Genomic DNA, 19922 nt, shown 5'->3' with positions numbered 1-19922 from the left:
ATACTTCCTAGGGAAAGATTGCAAGCTATCTACTTGAGATCAGGGACATGACAAGGATGTCCGTCAGACATAGTGCTGTCCTACAGAGTCTCATAGGGCAACTAGAAAGAAAAAAGTAAAACCACTTTTATTTGTAAACAAATTATCATATATGTAGAAAACCTAACAAAATGGACAGAGGAAACTCCTGAGTCTAGCAAGTAATGGCACAAGCAGCTGCATTCCTATGCCCTAGTCATAAGCAAGCAGAAATGAAATTAAGATTCCACTGACTATAGCAATGCAAACATAAGACACTTATAAATGAGCTTAACCCCAGTAGTGTGGACTTGTCTGTGGAAACTGCAAACACAGTTGGCAGAAATGAAGGAAGAAATGTAAGGCCCCAGCATCCATATATTCGTGGAAGGTTCTAGTATCAGGACAGGAGCTACAGTGTCGATTCCGAATCAGCAAAGGCCCCTGTGTGTAATGAGGCCCTACTGGGAGGTAGGTCAGTGGCCCTTCCAGGGAACACTGGGGCCCAGGTCACCTCCCAGCTGCCACAGGTGGCTAGCTTTCTCTCCAAACTCTCACCCCTCAAGCCCCAGGACCAGCTGCCTCTTCACAGGCCCAAAAGTGACAGGGCCAACTGAGCGGGGTCGAACCCTCTGAAACTGTGAACCCATTGTAGCAGTTGGCTGCTGCAGGTAATTTTAACACAGCAATGAAAGGCCACTAAAATAGTGGCCCAAGTCCCTCAGCTGACATACAGGTACAGCACCACCTTTCTGAGAACCTCAGCAGCCTTTTTCTTTTCTTTCAGAAACTTACAAAATGATCCTGAAATCCATATGGAGATCTGAGGATCTTGTACAGTCCCAAGCCAAAGCAACCCTGAAGGACCACACACAACACTGGAGAGCACAGACTTCCTGATTTCAAAACTTTTCGTGAAGCCGCAGTAGCCAAGACAGGTAAACAGACAGACCAACAGAACAGATGTCCAGAAGCAAAGCTTGCTACTGAGGAAAAGTAATAATCTTTGACAACAGTGTTGGACAACTGGACAGACACATGAAAAGGAACAGATTCAGGCCTGGTGCTGGGGATGCTGTGAATGTGTTGCTCTGACTGACTGATAAATAAAACGCTGATTGGCCAGTAGCCAGGCATAAAGTATAATGTAGGCAGCATAAGGAGAGAGGAGAATTCTGAGAGGTGGAAGGCTGAGACACGGAGACGCTGCCAGCTGCCACGAGGAGAAACATGAAGTAAAATACCAGTAAGCCATGAGCCATGTGGCAAGATACAGATTTATAGAAATGGGTTAATTTAAGAGATAAGAACACACAGCAAAAAGCCTGCCATGGCCATACAGTTTATAAATAATGTAAGTCTCTGTGTGTTTAATTGAGTCTGAGCAGCTACAGGAGCCAGGTAGACACAAATACTCCAGCTAGAGCCGGGTCCTAGAGCCTGGTCCTTATACCACATACAAAAACAGTAGAAACTCAAAATGAGTCAGAGACCAAAATGTGTGTACTGAAGTCATAAAGCATTTAGAAGAAAGTACAGGCATAAATTCAACACAATGCACAAATCACCAGCAACAAAAGAAATATTTGATCACTAGGACGGCATGGGAGTGAAAAGCTCACGTGACGCAGTGCACCTCCAAGAAGACAGTGCACAAAAAAAGTAAACAAATCATGGGTAAAGAGAAACAGCCTAACCTGACAAAGAACTTCAAAAGAATGTCAAAGAAAGCTGCTAATGCATTGCCAGTGAGCACAGTGAGAGAGGGTGAACATGGCTGTCAGAGAAAATAAGACCAAAGTCACAGCAAGACTCTACCCCTCACCCACCAGGATGACTACAAGAAAAAGATGGACAATAACAAATGGTAACAAGATGTGGAAAACTCATTGCTGGTGGGAATGGATGGTAGGGCAGGTGCTTTGGAAAATCATTTGATAGTTGCTCAAAAAGTCATAGTTACGATATGTTACAGCAAAGCAAAAATGTATGTCCATATCCCTCCCCCACAAAAAAAATGTATATAAGTGTTTATACCACAATTCATAATAGCCCAAAGGTGGACATAAGTCAAATGTTCACCACCTAGTGCATGGATAAACAGGATATGATATATTCTTCAATGGAATACTATTTACTCACAAAAAGGAACAAAGTACTGATACATACTATAACACAGAGGAACCCTGAAACTATTAAGTGAAAGAAACCATACATGAAAAGCCATCTATGATATAGGTCTCTTTCTCTGAAACACCCAGAATACCCCAGTCTCCTGCCAGAACCTAGTATGAGTCCAGTAGTAGGTATCAGATTTCTTTTGGGAGCAAGAAAAATAAAAATGTTCTAGACTTAGATAATGGTGTTAGTTGCATATTTTGGTGTTTATACTAAACAAAAAAACTCATAAAATTAAGCACTTTAAAAGGGGTCACTTTATGGTGAATGAATTATATTTCAATAAAACTAATATTAAAATGCACATACACATAAAAAGAAGTCCAAAGATCAACCAAGTGTCATGGAGGGAGAGAGATACCATTAGGAGGCATATTTCTTTATTTTTTTTCTTTTTTTAAACATAATTCTTTATTATTTATTTGGGAATTTCACATCATGCACCCCAATCCTGCTCACTTCCCAGTCCCTCCATTTCCTCCTCTTACCCCTATAGCATCCCCCTAAAAAAATCAATTAATAACAAAGCAACACACACACACATACACACACACACACACACACACACACACACACACACACACACACACACACACACACCAAAACAAAACAAAACAAAACAATAACAACAACAACTCACTCCTCGGTCTTTCCAACATCCCTTCATTCATTCTAGCAGCACTGGGTGCTGTGGTGTGTCACATAGTATGCCCTTTATCCAACCAGCCCTGCCCACAAACTGTTCATTGCAATAAGTCATTGGCCTGGCTCCGAGCCCCTGGCACACCATCACAGTGGACCCTCACAGAAACTCCCCTCAGATATCCTGCTGTTGTCCCAAGTAATGGAGATCTGCAGTTATCCTTCCACAGGACCAGTCCCTTCACATGCTCCAGCAGATCCTAGACATGACAGATGTTAGGGTGGGGCAACTGAAGGCCCAGAATGTGGGTCTGGGTGGTAGCTGAGACACTGGGACCACCCCTCTCAGTCGAGGTGTGGAGCCAGCTCTCCTAGGCCCATGCCATAGGGGTCAGCTCTCCCACGCCCATAGTGTGGGTTGGGGTCACCTAGGAGGCATGTTTCTTGCAAGGGCATCTTTGAAGACCACCTATCTTGGGCTCTTCTCTTGTCTTGACAGGTTACAGAATCAGGAGTTAGCCCCTACACCACTGATTATGTGGGTGTGAGAGAGAAACTGCATCCTGATTATTCCCTGGACTTCTTGTAGAAGAGTGGTCCAACAAGACACCTAGGACCACAGAAAAACCATGTAAGTTACAATACCTAGAGAAGAGGTCTAGAGAAGAGAGACGGGTGAGATGATGGAGAACAGGCCCAGATGAGATACTAGAGAACAGAGACGGGTGAGATGATGGAGAACAGGCCCAGATGAGATACTAGAGAACAGGGATGGGTGAGATGATGGAGAACAGGCCCAGATGAGATACTAGAGAACAGAGACGGGTGAGATGACGGAGAACAGGCCCAGATGAGAACACTAGAGAACAGGGATGGGTGAGATGATGGAGAACAGGCCCAGATGAGATACTAGAGAACAGAGACGGGTGAGATGATGGAGAACAGGCCCAGATGAGATACTAGAGAACAGGGATGGGTGAGATGATGGAGAACAGGTCCAGATGAGATACTAGAGAACAGGGATGGGTGAGATGATGGAGAACAGGCCCAGATGAGATACTAGAGAACAGGGATGGGTGAGATGCTAGAGAACAAGCAAGTCCAGACAAGAATCAATGAGAAGCAACAGGGACAGAAAAAATCAGCGATGGGGTGACATGCAGAGTATGGAGGAAGACCTCACGTGTACAACAATTGTTAACCCCAAAAACAAGAGAGAGAATGGGGGCTGGCAGAGTGGAAAGACCCAAGTTCTGTCTCGGCTGAGCCACGGATCAGCTATGAAATCTTAGCAAATTAGTTTTTACCTGCTCTGTCTGTGCAGCTGTTCATGGTGGGAGGATCAAAGGCTGACGTGTGTGAGGTACCTGGGAGAAAAGAGTTGTGCAGTAAACTGCAGCTTTTATTGCTGGCACTGTCTTGACAGCAGAATTATTAACATAGGAGCCCTTGCTAGCGTCCACTGATTCCTGCCACTGGCCTAGGACTCAAGTGGTTTCCATTTTCTTAGCTACTTGGGTCCTTCAGTCAAGATCAGGTGGCTTGTGTTAAAATGTTTTAAAACTCAAGACTGGAATGTGACAGATAAGGCAAATGAGCCTGCAGAGCATTTGTAAAACCACCAAAGATGAAGGACCACATCAGCCAATTCACAACTAAGCTACAGCTACAGAAAGACCGTTCACAAGAGAACGTGTGTGAGGTCAACAGACATGTGAAGAATGCTGAGCCCATCAATGACCACAAGGGCAAATTAAAACAAAGTAACATTTGAACTTACCAAGTCACAGAACATTTAAAAAACCTTTAGTGAGCTACTGGTCTCAGATCATATTCCTGGTGGAGGTACTAGTTGAAACAATATTTGTAGAAGACAATTTAGCAATGAGTAGCCCCAAACAGAACAAAACAAAAAAATAACATGTCTGGGCTTGGCATTCTCCTTCTATGAATGAACACACCTTCTAGAAATACAAATGTGTGAAAAAAACTTAGAGGGACATTCATTTGACTCCAATAGTATTTTTAATAATGAAAAACTGAAAATCAATATATCCAACAACAGGGAATTAGTTAAGTTATGAAATGCATAACTGATAAATACTTAATAACTTGGGAAGAAAAGTACTCATCATAAGAACACAATATAAAATCATCATTTGTGGGTTGGGGATATAGCTCAGTGGTAGAGTGCTTACCTAGCAAGCACAAGGCCCTGGGTTCGATCCCCAGCTCAAAAAAAAAAAAAATCATCATTTGTAAGGCATATAAAAAAGATCAGTACTGGTTTATGACTTGTCAGTGTTAGAATCACCAGAGTGAGGAAACCCCAGAGATGATCAGTTCCTGAGGGTTCCAACCTAACGAGAGGACCAATTGCTGGGAGGATTCATAACATGGTGGCAATATTAGAAGGCAAAAAAAGGCAGGGGGTGGGGTCTATTTGGAAGAGGTATGTAATGAAGGAGCTGTATCTGGCCTGTTCGTCTCCTTCTCTGCTTCCTGACCATCTCATGTCCCCACAGTTAAGCAATCTACTCAAGAATCTGGGGGTCAGATGATGAGACAAAAATAATCCCTCCATGAAGCTGTTTCTGGCATTTGCTCACAATGAGAAGAGTAACTAGTAATTGGCTGAATCCGCAGCTAGCAGTATCATACGCTAATTCTTTCTTTCTTTCTTCCTTTGTTGATATGTTTCCCACCATGATTATCTGTCATTCTTGAAGAGGATGAAGGTCTAGCTCATATCACATCAGCACCCATATCAGAAGGCACACAACCAGTCCCAGGAGATCTGACATGCCCCTGTGGCCCCCTCCACAGCCACTGCACTCATGTGGTACACATACAGACAGGTAGGTGTACATACATACATACATACATACATACATATATATATATATATATATATATATATATATATATACAAAGATGAATTTAACTTCAAAAAGAAGAAAGAAAGAAAGAAAGAAAGAAAGAAAGAAAGAAAGAAAGAAAGGAAGGAAGGAAGGAAGGAAGGAAGGAAGGAAGAAAGAAAGAAAGAAAGAAAGAAAGAAAGAAAGAAAGAAATGTTATTCATGGAAGCCCAAACCCTCCTCGATGAGCTCAGCAGGCCCAGTGGAGAGCACCTTTGTCCTCAAGACCATCTGCCTCAGCCCCTACCCTGAAGCCCTGAGTATGTCCTCTGGGCGAGGTTCCTGCCTTCTGCAGCTCTCAGGATCACGTGCTGTCCCCTCATCCCAACCCCTCCTGGGCAACACTTCAACCACACAAAAGACCACCTTCCTTCCATTCCCAGAAACAGCAACAAATGAGAGCCCTCCAAAGCTGCAGACCTACACCAACCTACCACCCAGGAGGCCATCCCTCCACACAGGCCCTTCCTCACTAAGGACATGGAGGAACTGCGCAGCTCAATGGGCTTGGATAAATGATGACAGGTCCTGACGCCACCACACCTGTCAGAGGATCACTGCATGATGATAGGCAGAAAGCAGGGAGCTCTGCCAGATCCCTTCTGACAAACCAGAGATGAGCCAATCATCTCTGAGGACCAGAAGACCAGCTACACTGTACCCTCACATCTCTACTCAAACACAGTGCTGGCAAAAGCTTGGGTCTGCGCAAAGACCCAATCACGTGAAGCAGCTGCTCACTGGGCGGAGCCTCTGGTTTCCCTTGCCTCCTGGGCAAAAGAACACAATTCATCAAGGATTCACCAGTGGCCTTGAGGTCTTGGGGCTCCGTGTGCTGGCCCCAGATGACAATGGGAATGCTGAAGTCTGAGCCATTTTCTTCCCTCTGGATTTCCCATCTGGATTCCAAGGGAAATCAGCCCCAGCCCCAGCCCCCTCCCACTTCACTCTTTAAACAGTCAGAGAGGGAGAGGTCAAGTTCACAACCTTCACAGCCTGCACAGTACCAAGGGCTTTCGGTGTTTCTTAAAACTGTGTGCTTTATATTAAAAATTAATGCCAACTTTACTGTCCACTCCAGGTTTTGACCTTATGGTATTAGATTATTTCTAAGCTGCAGTCTCTTCCATCCCACACACACTGAAACTTTGTGAAAATTGGGCTGATTCTTAGCATGGACTAATTGGAAGTATTTTTTTTTCTTATTGTATTATAATGACTAGGGCATCAGGAGTGATGAAATGTAAAAATATAAAAGAACCCTTTCCTAGAATCAGAACCAGTGCTGAGAAAGCTAGGCCGGGCTTGAACACCCCAGGCTCCTGGCTCAGGCCATTTCTAGATTGTTTCCTAAAAAGCAGTCCTATCCTCAGGCAATTCAGCCTTTGTGTCCACGTGCAGCGTGATGGGAAGCCTTGTTCTGAACAGTGACCTCCAGTCTCCCCTGCCAGAGGAAGACTCAATGGCAGTGGACGGAACTGCTTAACCAGCATGCACCACGAGCTTGTGTGGAGTTCATCGCTGCCCATCAGTACATCTACTTCACCTCCCCACCACCACTGTGAGGTGCCTGTGGTGACTCCGCTTTACAGATGGGAAGAGCAAGGCTCTGAGAGGCTACAGGTTGCTCTCCCACACCAACACCCTCACCCTCCCCACCCTCTGCCTTGTGAAGGATAAGCATGCAGCAGACCCAGGCACTGCTATCAAGTACCGGACTTCCGTGCACAGAGGGACCTCCAGACCCATGAGCCTGACTTTTGAAATGCATTTTCCAGAAGGGTCCTTCTCAGGGGACACTTCCCCTGGCACCCTGGATTCACAGATGCCCTCACTAAGGACTCTGTATTGGGTGAACTAAGGCCAAGATAAAGGCCATTCCAGAATGGATGAAAGTCAACGCCAAAGGAACCAGAAGGCTGCACCCATGACAGCCCTCACTGAAGCTCTTCAGCCTGTCTGCTGCCCATCTCTTTAACTCACTTCCCCCAGCCTCTCCCTGTTTCAGATTCTGACCCACTCTTTGCTAGTCCCTGATTTAAGTACAACTCAGCAGTGAGTGTTCACAACAGCCTGGACTTCCTAACCTGCCCCTCAGCTTGACAACAGCTGCCATTATTTCCTGACCCTCAACAGTGTGACTGCTAACAAGCAGCCCACTCAGACCAAGAAGCTGGCCTAAAGTCACCCAGAGAGCAAGGCAGCAGGGGGCTCGGCCACGAGGTTGCAAAGATCTAATGCAAAGCCACCGTTTGCCTTCTTTATGCCAAGCTCCTCCCCTGAAAACCATCCACACGGATGAAATTTAAAGGAGACTCCCCATGCAGCGTGCTCCATCATCGGTCTGTCCCTGTGTCTCTGTTGGGTCCCCTGTCTGTCTGAAAATTTAAAAAATAAAACTAAAAACAGCCTGATGAGGGCTGGCAGGACAGCTCATCGGATGGGGGCACTTGCTGACAAACTTGAGAACCTGAGTTCAACCCTGGTCCGTGTGATCAAAGGAGAAGGCAAGGGCAGGGTGTCCTCTGACCTCACATCAGTCTGTGCCTGGATCCCTTCGCATACGCTCAAAACAAAAACTTGAAACAAGCAAACAACCTGATCTCTAATCACACTAATCATATCACAAACCACGGAGTACTCCACTTTAAACAACACACGTATCATAAACCCTAGAAACAAAGACCAACTATTTTTTGTTGCATTTCCAGGGATTGAACCCAGGGACTTGGGCATGCCAGACAAGCACTCCACTACTGAGCTACACTCCAAACCCTCAAATTCATCTATTTAAAAGATATTTATTTTCTTTATGCATATGAGTGACCTGTCTTCATGCACACCAGAAGAGGGAATCAGATCCCATTACAGATGGCTGTGAGCCACCAAGTGGTTGCTGGGAATTGAACTCAGGACCTCTGGAAGAGGAGTCAGTGCTCTTAACTGCTGAGCCATCCCTCTAGCTGTCAAATTCACCTCTTAAAGCAGAATCTGCTCTTGCTTGCAATCCCCTTTCCACATGCTCTCCTTCCTTGTCACGTCTGTATACAAGCGTTAAGTTTCTTTAAACACATATGTACGTACGTACGTACATACATACATACATACATAAATTTTTAAATGCAAGGGAGTCACTTGCCATAGAGGAACAACCAGCAAAGGACCAGCCCTGTCACTGGAGAATGTGCACACACACAGCACACACCTTCTCACCTCTAAAATTACCATGCAATCAGTACCTCTCAAACTTAGTCAGCTCTTCTGTCCCCGCCATATTACACCCTATTGTGGCCCAATGCTGGACTCAACACACTATAAGTGCTAATATTATTCTTAATAAAACACTACCACCTTTTCTCTCCTGCTCTTTCCGTCACCACCTTTGGTCAGAAGGGACACTGCCATTCACTTTGTAACACATTCCATGAGGCACTTCCCCAGTTCTTTCTAAGGTTTCTGGGGCCATCACCAGTGTGTTCTCTGGAAATGCTACCACCTGCACCATCACAATGTCCACTCCTGTCCCCAGAGGCCTCGCCCTGCCTCCATCTCCTGTCCTGTAATTTTGCTGGATCTTGGTCTCATCTTCACAATAGCCTCTATTGCAGCAGGACCTTTCACTATGACCCAGAGATGGAGATCCCCTGGCCTCCCTCAAGACATCTTGCATCTTTCTTTCTGGCAGAGGGAGGCCCAATTCAAGAATTTTTTAATTTTTTAAATTTTGTTATTATTATAATGTGGTGTGTGTGTGTGTGAGCGTGTGTGTATGTGTGTGTGTGTGTGTGTGTGTGTGTGTGTGTGTGTGTGATGACTCACATGTGGCAATCAGAAGACAACTTTCAGGAGTTGATTACTTCCTTTTATTGTGGATTCTGGGAGTCAAACGCAGGTCATCAGGCCTGCATGCCAAGCTCCTCAGCCATTTGAGCTATCTCACTGCCCCATTTGAGCTATCTCACTGCCCCCTTCTAGAATCTTCACTAGTTACGTCACCAGCAGCCTCTCAGACCTCAGTGTTGTCTGGACTCCAAGGGACAATGAAGAGCCTCTGTGCACATCAGAAGAAGACGGCCCCCTGGTCAGTCCAGTGTCACCCAAGGACTGCACAGCCTGGCAAGTGGAATGCCAGCTTTCTCTGAACCCCAGCAGGCCTGCCTGCAGACAGCCCTTCCATGCGCCTGCATTCCATTCCTGTCAGCTTTGATGAGGAAGTATGCTGTGCTACCTGGGAAGGGTCCAAGTGATCCCTCCTCAGAAACTGGTTTTCTTCATGTCCCCAACATGGGCATGAAGCAGCATCAGGCACAATGGACAAAATCAACTTTAAAAGGAGGGAAACAAACTCAAATTTCAGTAAGACAAACGTGTAGATAAACAAAATGTAGTATGTACATGCAACAGAATCGTGTTCAACCCTAAGAAAAAAAGTTCCAAATTCTCCTCAACATGGATGAACCTTGGAAGCATTCTGCTAAGTGAAGCGAGGCAGTTAGAAGGAGAAAGTCAAATTATTCCTTTTCCACGAGGGGCCTGGAACAGATCAACTCAGACACAAAAGCATGCTGGGAAGGAGCAGGGGAGCTGCTGTTAATGGACAGTTTCTGTTTTGGGCTTTGCAGAAGTTCTAGAAATGGACGGAGAAGCGGGTCCTACATACATACATGTGCTCCGTGTCACTGAAAGCTATGCTTTAAAGTACTAAACTCCTCACTATGTACATTTTGAAGTTTCAAAGGTAAGTGAATTCTATTATACTGTGGCTAAAGAAAGAGAAAGTAAAACAAAGAGAAATTGCCACATTATCTGAGGGGGGAGGGTGGTTACACACACACACACACACACACACACACACACACACACACACACACACCAAAAAAACCATGTTCCCTCAGAGCGCCATTCCCCAGGCTTATCTCTTCTGAGCGGGAAGAAGCTGAGGTCCTCTGAGGAAGGGCACCCTGACTTGTTACCATGGCCTTCCTTCTCCGCCCTCTGCCCACAGCCACAGCTCCACAGGCAGCTAGATTCTCCCACAGGCCTGCGGCAGCCAGGCCCATTCTCAGTAGGCATAAACTGCCATCCTGTTATAAATCCTCTCCCACAAAGCGCTGGATACTGGTCCTCTCTCCCCGTGCCAAGAAGTCTTTTTCTGACCATCTGTAATCCATTCAGAGGCAACCGACAGGAAATGGCGGCAAGGAAAACCCCAGAAAATGCAACTGGTGGGCCCAGCTCTCCTCCAGCTCTGGGCCAGCACCAGCAAGTGGGCCTTTCTCTGGACACAGAACATCTGTGGGAATCCTGAGTGTGGCTGGGCATCTGTCAGGGGCTAAATGGGCTCGAGACACATGCTTACAAAATTTAGTAAGAAAAGCATGCTGTATTGAGCTTTTAAATTAGTTCTGGGGAAAACTCCTTTGGAAAAAACAAAACAAAACAAAACAAAACAAACCCCAGACCTAAGAGGGAAAAAGAATCATATGAACACTAACCTCAAAATTGCTTTCTTCTGATTTCTGTGGACAATTAGACCACAATTTGAAGTAATGAAAATCTTTTTTATTGTGGCTTCCCCTCTAATCTGGTACTGTCAGCCGCCTGGTAGGGACAGCTTCATTTATTTTGGCACCAGAAGCTCAGGCTCTCAGCATACTGCAGTGGTGCTTTAAGTAGTTAAAAGCTATATGACAGAAGCTCACAACTTGATATAGTAAAAAATTACAACTTATTATTTCTTATTTATTTTGGCATACTGCGATACTATGAATTTGTTGAGCAGGGGTTAGTAACTTTCTAGAAACAGGTAGTGTGATCAGTAACATCTTTAGGCTTTGGGGCCGTAAGGACCTGTCTTTACTACTTCCCTCAGCCACAGTGCAGCAAAAGCAACCTCAGACAATGAATAAATGAACAAGTGTGGCTCTACTCCAGTTACCCCTCCCTTCTCTTCACATGTTCTCATGTAGCAGCCCAGGCTGGCCTCAAACTTGACATGTAGACCAGGCTGGCCTTGAACTTATTTATGATCATTCTGCCTTCCCAGTGCAAGGATTTCAGGCATTTGCCACCATGCCTGGTTTTATTCCTTTCGGGTGAGTCAACCTAGTGCTTGTGAGCATGCTAGGCAAACATTCTACCAACTACCTACATCCAAAGATCTGTAATAAAATTCAGATTATAAAAACTGGCTGTAATGGGATAGTGTCAGTGGGTCTGCATTGCTGACTACTGTCCAAGAAGTTGTTCACACTGTATTTGTACTGTGGACTTTTTAACAAGACAGTAACTAGCCTCATCCCTGAGTCCACAATGAAAGCTTGAGATGCAGGGTTGAGAATTCAGAAAAAGACAAAAAGCACTGGATGGGATAAAATTTATAACAATTTAGAATATTTTATTATTGATCAATTGTTTGCTAAACAGCTTATCATCAGTACACTTTATAATTAGCAACTTTTTAGAGTAGGTTACTAAATATTCATTAAAATAATACTGATAGTAATGGACTAATTGTAAAAACAAAAAACAACAAAACAACAAAAAAACCTTAAGGTATATGTGTGTACGAAGGGGATAGTTGTTCTCAGAACCCCAAAGAGAGAAATCAAGATGCACATAAATATTACTAAACCAAAAAAAAAAAAAAAGAAAGAAAAAGAAAAAGAAAAAAGAAGAAGAAAGAGAGAGAAAGAAAGGGCGGTGCTTCCTTGAAATCCCATGGATGTCTGCAGTGGTCCCTCACATGGATGAAGCTGTGGTTTATTTGGTCCTGATGGAATTTCACCATAACATCCTTTCCAAGAGCTGCTGTCTGTCAAACCGAAAGCTCTCCACAGGCCTCTGCAGCTCTTCCCTGGAACACTCTGACTCTCCACATTCTAGCCATTTTTGCTGTCTCTATCTGAAATGTTCACCCTTCCTTCCTTCCTTCTTCCCTCCCTCCCTCCCTCCCTCCCTCCCTCCCTCCCTCCATCCATCCATCCATCCTTCTCTCCCTCTCTCCCTCCCTCCCTCCTTCCCTTCCTTCCAACTTGAACTTGGCTTCTACAACACACCCTTCACCATGCTCCAGGCAGAACCATACCCAAACAGCCCTGTGCTTATGTCAAAGGTCTTGCTGACTACAGACTGACGTCTCTCCTTTTCCTTTCACTGGGGATCTTAAGCCCTTCTGCATCCTCTGTGCAGTGCCAGGGACCCCCGTGAGCTGCAAGGTGAGTTCCTGGAGGGCACTGGCCAACGCTGTTTCCTTGTCTACCCACACAATGGGCCCAGCCCTGTGGCACCACATCCTGGGTGCCCAGTGGTTTTCTGCTGAGCCAGTGATAGAGGAAGCACCCTGGCTTCCTAAGACAGGAGCATCACTCACCTGAGTCTGCAATTTGACTCAGTGGTTCATCTAACCCAGGCTAAACAAATACTCCAGCTGGAATGTGAGAACCAGATTATTTTAAATGTAATTATCTTCTTCCTTCCCCAAATTAAAGTAGAGGGTCCCTTGAGTGTTTGGGATAATGCTTCCCGGTGATTTAAAACCCAGGCTCTACCAACCAGGACTGGCTTGCACTGTCCGTCCTGGGGCTCCCTGTCTGAGCTTCCACATGAGTATGTCTTCACAACACACAACCTTGAAATGCCAGCACACCAATCCTTGACCTTGCCCTCCTCACCAGCTTAAGAATCACGGTGTTCAACCCCAGTCTCAGAAAGCTGGCAATTAAAGGGAAAGTCCTTTCAAGAGAAATTTAAAGGAGTGGTTCCTTCCGCTTCGGCAGAATGAGTTCTTCATTATAGAGAATGCTGGCCAGAAAAAGTAGGTCAGAAAGACAGAGTCCATAAATGATCATCCCATTCCCCCTCTGAAGAAATGATGAATCCAGGCAGGGACCACTGACGGATGCCAAGGGAGCCCCAGGAAATTCCCTGCTATCGAGCAGAGATTTCACTGAGAGCCAGAACGGTCCCCACACAATGATGTTCTCATTGCAGAAGGAAAATCCACCTTTGTAATGTGTGGCATGTTTTGTACAAGATGAAGCTCTGAAAACTCAAATGTGTTAGCTCAAAACAACACAATCAAGATGTGGCGAAAGTGACAGACACTTAGAGGTGGAGTGTCGTTAGGTCTGCAACTTATTTTAAAATGTTACAGAAATAGTTTATATTCCTTACCAAGAACTGGATGGATACATTTTATGTATAAATAAATTCATGTATATGTTATAATAAACAAGACACAGTGCAGACCACTGTTTTATTCTACATGGTATGTACACAGAGACTATTACGCATCTCATCTTTCTGTGTGAAAAATGTTAATGTTGACATTGAATTGGAAGATTGCAGGTGGGTTTTACCTCTGAATATTAAAAGAACTTCCCAGCACTCGAAAGATGATTCAGTGGGTAAGGCACTTGCCATATAAGCCTGACGACCTGAGTTTGATTTCTGGCACCATGTAAAAGTGGAAGGAATTGTAAGAGTTGAGGGCGGAAATGCGTGGTGGACACAGCCTTCAGCACAGAGGAACGTGTAGGCCGTCCGTATAGCCTGAGAGTCCAGGAGGCTATCTCCAGGCACAGGCTGGTTCCAGCAGCAAGAGAGTGGGTGTGAGCACAAGAAGACACTATAGGCAGAGGCAGAGACAGAGGAGGAACAGCTGGCCCAAGACACCTGTGAGGACAGTCTACCTGCTGGGTTGAGGGGACTCAACGCTGGACCAAGAGGGCCATGGTACCTGAAGCCACTAACAGTGAAGTAAGGAAAAGTGTTCATTTATTGAACACCTGATAAATGTAAATTTGGGGGAGATTAATTTTTGAAGTGGTATGTAGGGAAGGGGAGGCAGGGAACTGAAAACTAAGGGAGTATAACAGTCTGGGTCACGGGGGACAGGCGAACCCAGAATGAGGAGCAAAGAGTGGAGGCCAGAGCCGCTCTCACACTAAGAGGCAGACACCAGATATGAGGCTACTCTAAAGATGCACATGTCTGCTCTAGCTTTTGAGTGAAGAGAGTGTGGGGGTCCACAGAAACACTTGAGGGAGGCTAGGGGATGCAACCCTCCAGGGACAGAGAAGGAGCACTCTACTGAGAAGCTGGGGCTGGTGACACACTCGTCTCTATGGAGGGAATGGTAAGGGTTCACCAGGCAGCAAGGTCTGCAGAGAGCAAGAAGCCACGTGAGGAGCAGGCAACAGAGGAGAGAGCGTGCGTGCATCTAAGCCTCTAAAGGAAGCATGCCTTCTTGCGGCTCTCGGGCTATCTACTGTTTAAAGCAGGAACGTCCAGCCTTCTGACACTGTGATGTGACTCTGTCACCTACAAATGTGTGTATTCTTGGCTAGCCTGATGCACTTGGACAGTGGGCAAGGTTAGACACATCTGATTTACAGAAGTTCCCAGGATCTGCTCAGAGCTGATGTTTATATTCCGGGTCTACCTTTGCCCCTTAGTCTTTTGTGTCAGCCACAGGAAGTGGCAGCGTTCATCTGCACACATGTCCTGTTTGGGCCTCACTCTGCTTCTGCAGAAGAGGAATATAGGGGGATAGGGGAAGCTCCCGGAGATGGGATGAAGGGTGGGAACATGGTCAATGGGGCTCTTCTTTATAGGCCACATAGGGCTTTCCTTACCCCACGGTAACCAGTGGCACTTTCCAGTGGCTCACTCCCTTCCTCCTAGTCTAGGACATGATACTGTGACCTTTATCAGGAAAATAAAACAAGGAATAAGGTCACCAGTCAGCAGGCCAGGACACTAAAGTCTCACACAGAGGAGTGCCTGCAGGAACATCGACAGTGCTGAAGAAAACTCACAAGATTCTCTGTTGTCTGAAATCATGGTGGGGGAGAACAGCATCTTTGAGGCCCGTAGGAGAATCCCATACACAATGCTCAAGTGGCCTTGCTAATGTAGAGCAGATAAAATCCAGAGTGACAGGGGCTGAACATGGCTACTTCACCCTGTCCTCATGTGGAAGATGCAGTCTGTGTCTTTCTCAGCCACTCAGGTCTGAAGAATCTCCTTCATCACTGCCCTCAGAGCCAGTGACAGCTAGGGCATGCTGTGGCTGCAGGAGGCAAAGGGCTTTCACACCCACTTAGCAGGCATATCACCATCAAAAGGACACCTTGAATGTGGCAGGGATTGAAAAGCTACCTGCACTCAGTCATCCAAAGCAGCACACCCCTCACGAAAATACTAACAATTCCAACGCCAATAGCAAACTGAACAGCAGCCTAGAAGATGTTCAAAAGGGGGGAAAAGGAGAGACATCATCACTGTAGAGAGATGCCCCTAGAGTTGCTTGGCAACCGTCTTTGCTAACACCTTCTTCTAAAAAGGAACAGTTTGCATCAGCTCCTGTGCCTCCCTGGGGCCAGTGCTCTGACCACACAGGCCCAAAGCTGGGGCCTTGGGATGAGAGAGCCCATCATTGATGGGTCTTACAGAGGTGAAGGGATAGACGACTAGTCTCTCTGCACTATTCTGCTGCAAGGACACAATCCCCCACAGGGCTGGGCCAGGTGTCAGGGAGCAACACTTAAGGTCCTTGCTCGGTGCCTGCAGACGCCCATGTGCACCTCTTAGATGTGTCTTCAGTGTGCCTTTTGTCTCACACCGTTCCAAGAATGAGAGACATTATGGCCCTGATCAGAATACAGACTCTGGGTTCGGCCAGCCTCAGGGTTCGAATCCCAGCTCCCCTATTTCTCAGCTGAGCCACTTAGGTAAATGACTCAATCCCTCTGAGACTTGGCTCCCCGGTTTCTAAAATTCAGCTAAGAACAGAATTTCCCTCACAGGGTGATCATGAGGACCCAAAGACAATACGAACATTTGGCCCAATGTCAGGAAGTGTCCTGGCCCACTCCGGAAACAATCTTGATACAATCTGTCCCCTGGAAATGGCAGCTCAAATAAGACAAAGAAGAGGACCTAAGTATTTGGTAAAAATGACCATAAGCACAGCTTACGTTACTAGGTACCTATAGGATGCCAGACAGTATCTCATTTATTTTTACAGCAACTCTGAGAGGAACTATTATTCCATTCTCAAAATGAGGAAATTAAATCTGAAATTAACACACAGCTGGGAAATGGTTGAGTCAAAATTTAAATAATGCTGCATGAAACTCCCTAGGCTGCCATGCCAATGAACTCTGTGTGTAGCGAAATACACACAGCACAGCATTAACCACTGTAGCTATTTTTAAGTGCATAGTTTGGTGGTTTTAAATACATCCACACTGTCATAGAACCCTTACCACCAGCCATCTCCAATCTTTTAGCCTCTATACCCAAAACTCTGGACCCACAAAGGCCAAACTTTACCTTTCCAAACCCAGCCCCCACGATGTACCATTCTATTCTATCCACACAAACATGACTCCTCTAGGAACCTCAGAGAAGCAGGCTCAGGCAGGATTTGCCCTTGTGAGGCCAGTGCATTTGGGTTATGGGGAAGGAGTGGGAATTGAAACCTGGGCCTTGTGCATGCTAGGCAGATGCTCTACCACTGAGCTGAACTCCGATCTTGGTCATTATACTTTTTAGAAGAACTGGACATCACCTTGGTAAGAGAAGGTGTCTCAATCGTCTACCATCTACCCCTACAACACCATCACCTTTTTGCCTAGCCCCAGACTCCATGACCTACTGGGGTACTGGGCCAGGCAACACTGCACCCTGGTGAGGGTGTCCTTGTACCATCAACATCCACAAACTCAAAACCTGCTTTGCAGAACTCAACACGTCAGTATAACCTTTGCATGTTCAGAGAGTCCATCTTTGACACGTGTATCTTCCGATGACCATGACCTGGCACCAGTTTGTCCTGCCCTGCCAAGCACTCAGTTTCCTTCTTTTCATGAAGCACTTTAAAATTGGCAGGTGGAATGGGGTGGGGAGAGGCACAAGGATAAAGCATCTACATGAAAACAGATGCTCTAGCCACACAGAGATTCCAACTTTCATTGCAGGAATTGGGTGAACCAAGCTAAGGCCTCCACTGCTCAGGATCCTAAGCCTAGATCTAAGCCCATTTGCAGGAAGAGCCTTCCCAAGTTTTCCCTTCAGTTCCAGTGTCTTAGGGCTCAAAGTCAGGTCCATGTAGCAGAGGCAGTCAGTCTGAGCCCTGTCATAGAGCACAGCAGGGAGCCCATCACTGCAGGATCCTAGACTGAGTTTTAGAAGAGACACACAGAAGTCTACCCTTGCCATTCACTTTCTACAATATTCAGCAAAGATCCAAGCTGTTGGCTAATGCTCTGTTTCTATGACAGCTACATTTAACTGCTGAAGTCACTGAATGACCACTTTTCCCAGATGTAAACACTGGGTTGCTTGGGGTGTGGGGTCCTCAGATACAAACAAGGATTTCATCAGGACCAGGTTTCACCATGTTGGCTGCTACCATTGGATAGAAGGTAGCAGAAGGATGTCAGGGATGAAGCCAAACATCACAAATGAAAGTCAGCCCAGAGCATAGGAACATAATCTACCGAGAAACCAGCCTATCTAGCTTTCCCCCATCAGCTCCGCAGCAGAGCCAACAGACCCCTTGCCAGCTGGTAACTGAACAGGTCAACATGGTCCTACAGCCCTAGATGATGCTGTCAAGCACGTGACGTACCCATCAGGAGGCATCAGGAGCCAGGCCTGGCCCTGCCCTCCAGGCTTCCTAATCCTTAGCGTGCAGATCTTGAAGCCAGCTGCTCTGTTCTCTTCATGCTCAACCCCATTTCAGGCATATCCCATGGGTAATCAAACTGCAGAGAATGCCAGTTGTATTTCCAGTCTGACTTTCAATATAAACTGAAATCCGGATGCTTTGCCGGGGTGCTTCTGACATCAGGGACCACTGAATTCCAAACCTCCATTATCAGAATCCTCCTGTCACCATAGTGAGGGAGGGCGGGGCTAGTTGGAACAGGTGTCACTGTCACTGCTGACCTCAGATGGAGCCACGGGCTGGGAGACTTTGGGAGGTCTCCTGGAGAGACGAGCCTTCTCTCTCTCAGACTCTCAAACTTGGCCCCGCAGTCCGCTTGCCCTGTTGGGCAGTTGGTAAGGCTGACTCATATATGGGCTGCAGGCCCAAGGCAAGGAAGAGTAGCAAAATACCCCTGCATTTTTCTCTCACTGTTTCCCTGTATTCTTACTTCTCCAGCTTCGCTTTATCCTGGTGACTCTCTACCAGATCACTCTGCCTCCCCGGCACATGTAGAGAGACATTTTGGTTGTCTACAGTTGGAGGGGTAGGGGTCACTGCCAGAAACCAATGAGCAGCACATGATGCTCCCTGTCACAATAAATGCTTGGCTCAAAATGTCATCATTGTCACTGGTGAGAAAACGGACACCTCTGTTCTGCCAGCTTCCCTCCAGCAATAAAACCTTTTGAGTTCTAGAACATTCCACATTCTCTTGTACTTTGGGCATTCACATATACTGTTTTGCTCAGCTCCACCTTGTCCAGGTCCACACAATGAGAACTTCCATTATCCTACAGGTTTTAGCTGACGTAAAACTTCTTCTGGGAGAGTCTAACCTAAATCTGACCCTCCTCTCATGCTCTCCAACAACACCCCTGCTTTCTCTGTCAGGGCACCCCTCACAATCACTGTGGCTTTTTTGTTGTCTGAGGTTACTGCCAGGCAGGAAGAACTCCCAGGGAAGGGGCACTGTGTCTACCATGATTGTGTCCCTGAGTCATCCCAGAGCTGGCACTGCAGGGGTGGGTGGGAGAGTGGATTCCGTGTATGAAGGAAGCCAAAAAGGCACAGCACCTTCCTATACACAGGTACCTCAGAAGACCAGGCCTTATACTGTCCTTACATCCTTACACTAACAGACAGTCCTCCAAGACAGAGAGAAATGGCAAGATGCTAGACTGTAGCTGGGAGCTGTCACTCGTACAGTAGAGAGGCCATGGAAGTATGCATGTATTTATTTCAATCCACCCAAGGATATCTTTGGAAAGATACAGAAACAAATGGATGCGTGAGAGACTTTCCAGTAAAGGATATACTCTTGAATTCTGTAACTCGGAGATTATTTTTAAGTAGATTTTAGATGAATTTAAGGTCTACATCTTCAAAGCTAAAGAATAAACAAAAAATCTACTATTATTATAGAAGGTGAAGGCCCAATCTAACTC

General features: G+C 46.0%; 1 protein-coding gene across 11 annotated transcripts in view; it reads right to left on the bottom strand.

Moving 5' to 3' along the window:
• The window catches only part of Atxn7l1 (ataxin 7 like 1), a 227567-nt gene that overhangs the window by 200655 nt on the left and 6990 nt on the right, over positions 1 to 19922 (bottom strand). For 5 of the 11 annotated variants that reach the window (XM_036205546.1, XM_036205547.1, XM_036205548.1 and 2 more), the window contains one exon: positions 4146 to 4205. The exons of the other annotated variants lie outside the window; for them this stretch is intronic. In XM_036205546.1, the coding sequence (XP_036061439.1) occupies positions 4146 to 4205 (60 nt within the window). The remainder of the gene's footprint in view (positions 1 to 4145; positions 4206 to 19922) is intronic. 11 annotated transcript variants of the gene reach the window in all.

Source organism: Onychomys torridus, chromosome 14 (genome assembly GCF_903995425.1).
Source record: "Onychomys torridus chromosome 14, mOncTor1.1, whole genome shotgun sequence".
In the NCBI taxonomy this organism is placed as follows: Eukaryota; Metazoa; Chordata; class Mammalia; order Rodentia; family Cricetidae; genus Onychomys; species Onychomys torridus.
This window is presented reverse-complemented; position numbering and strand designations above follow the sequence as displayed.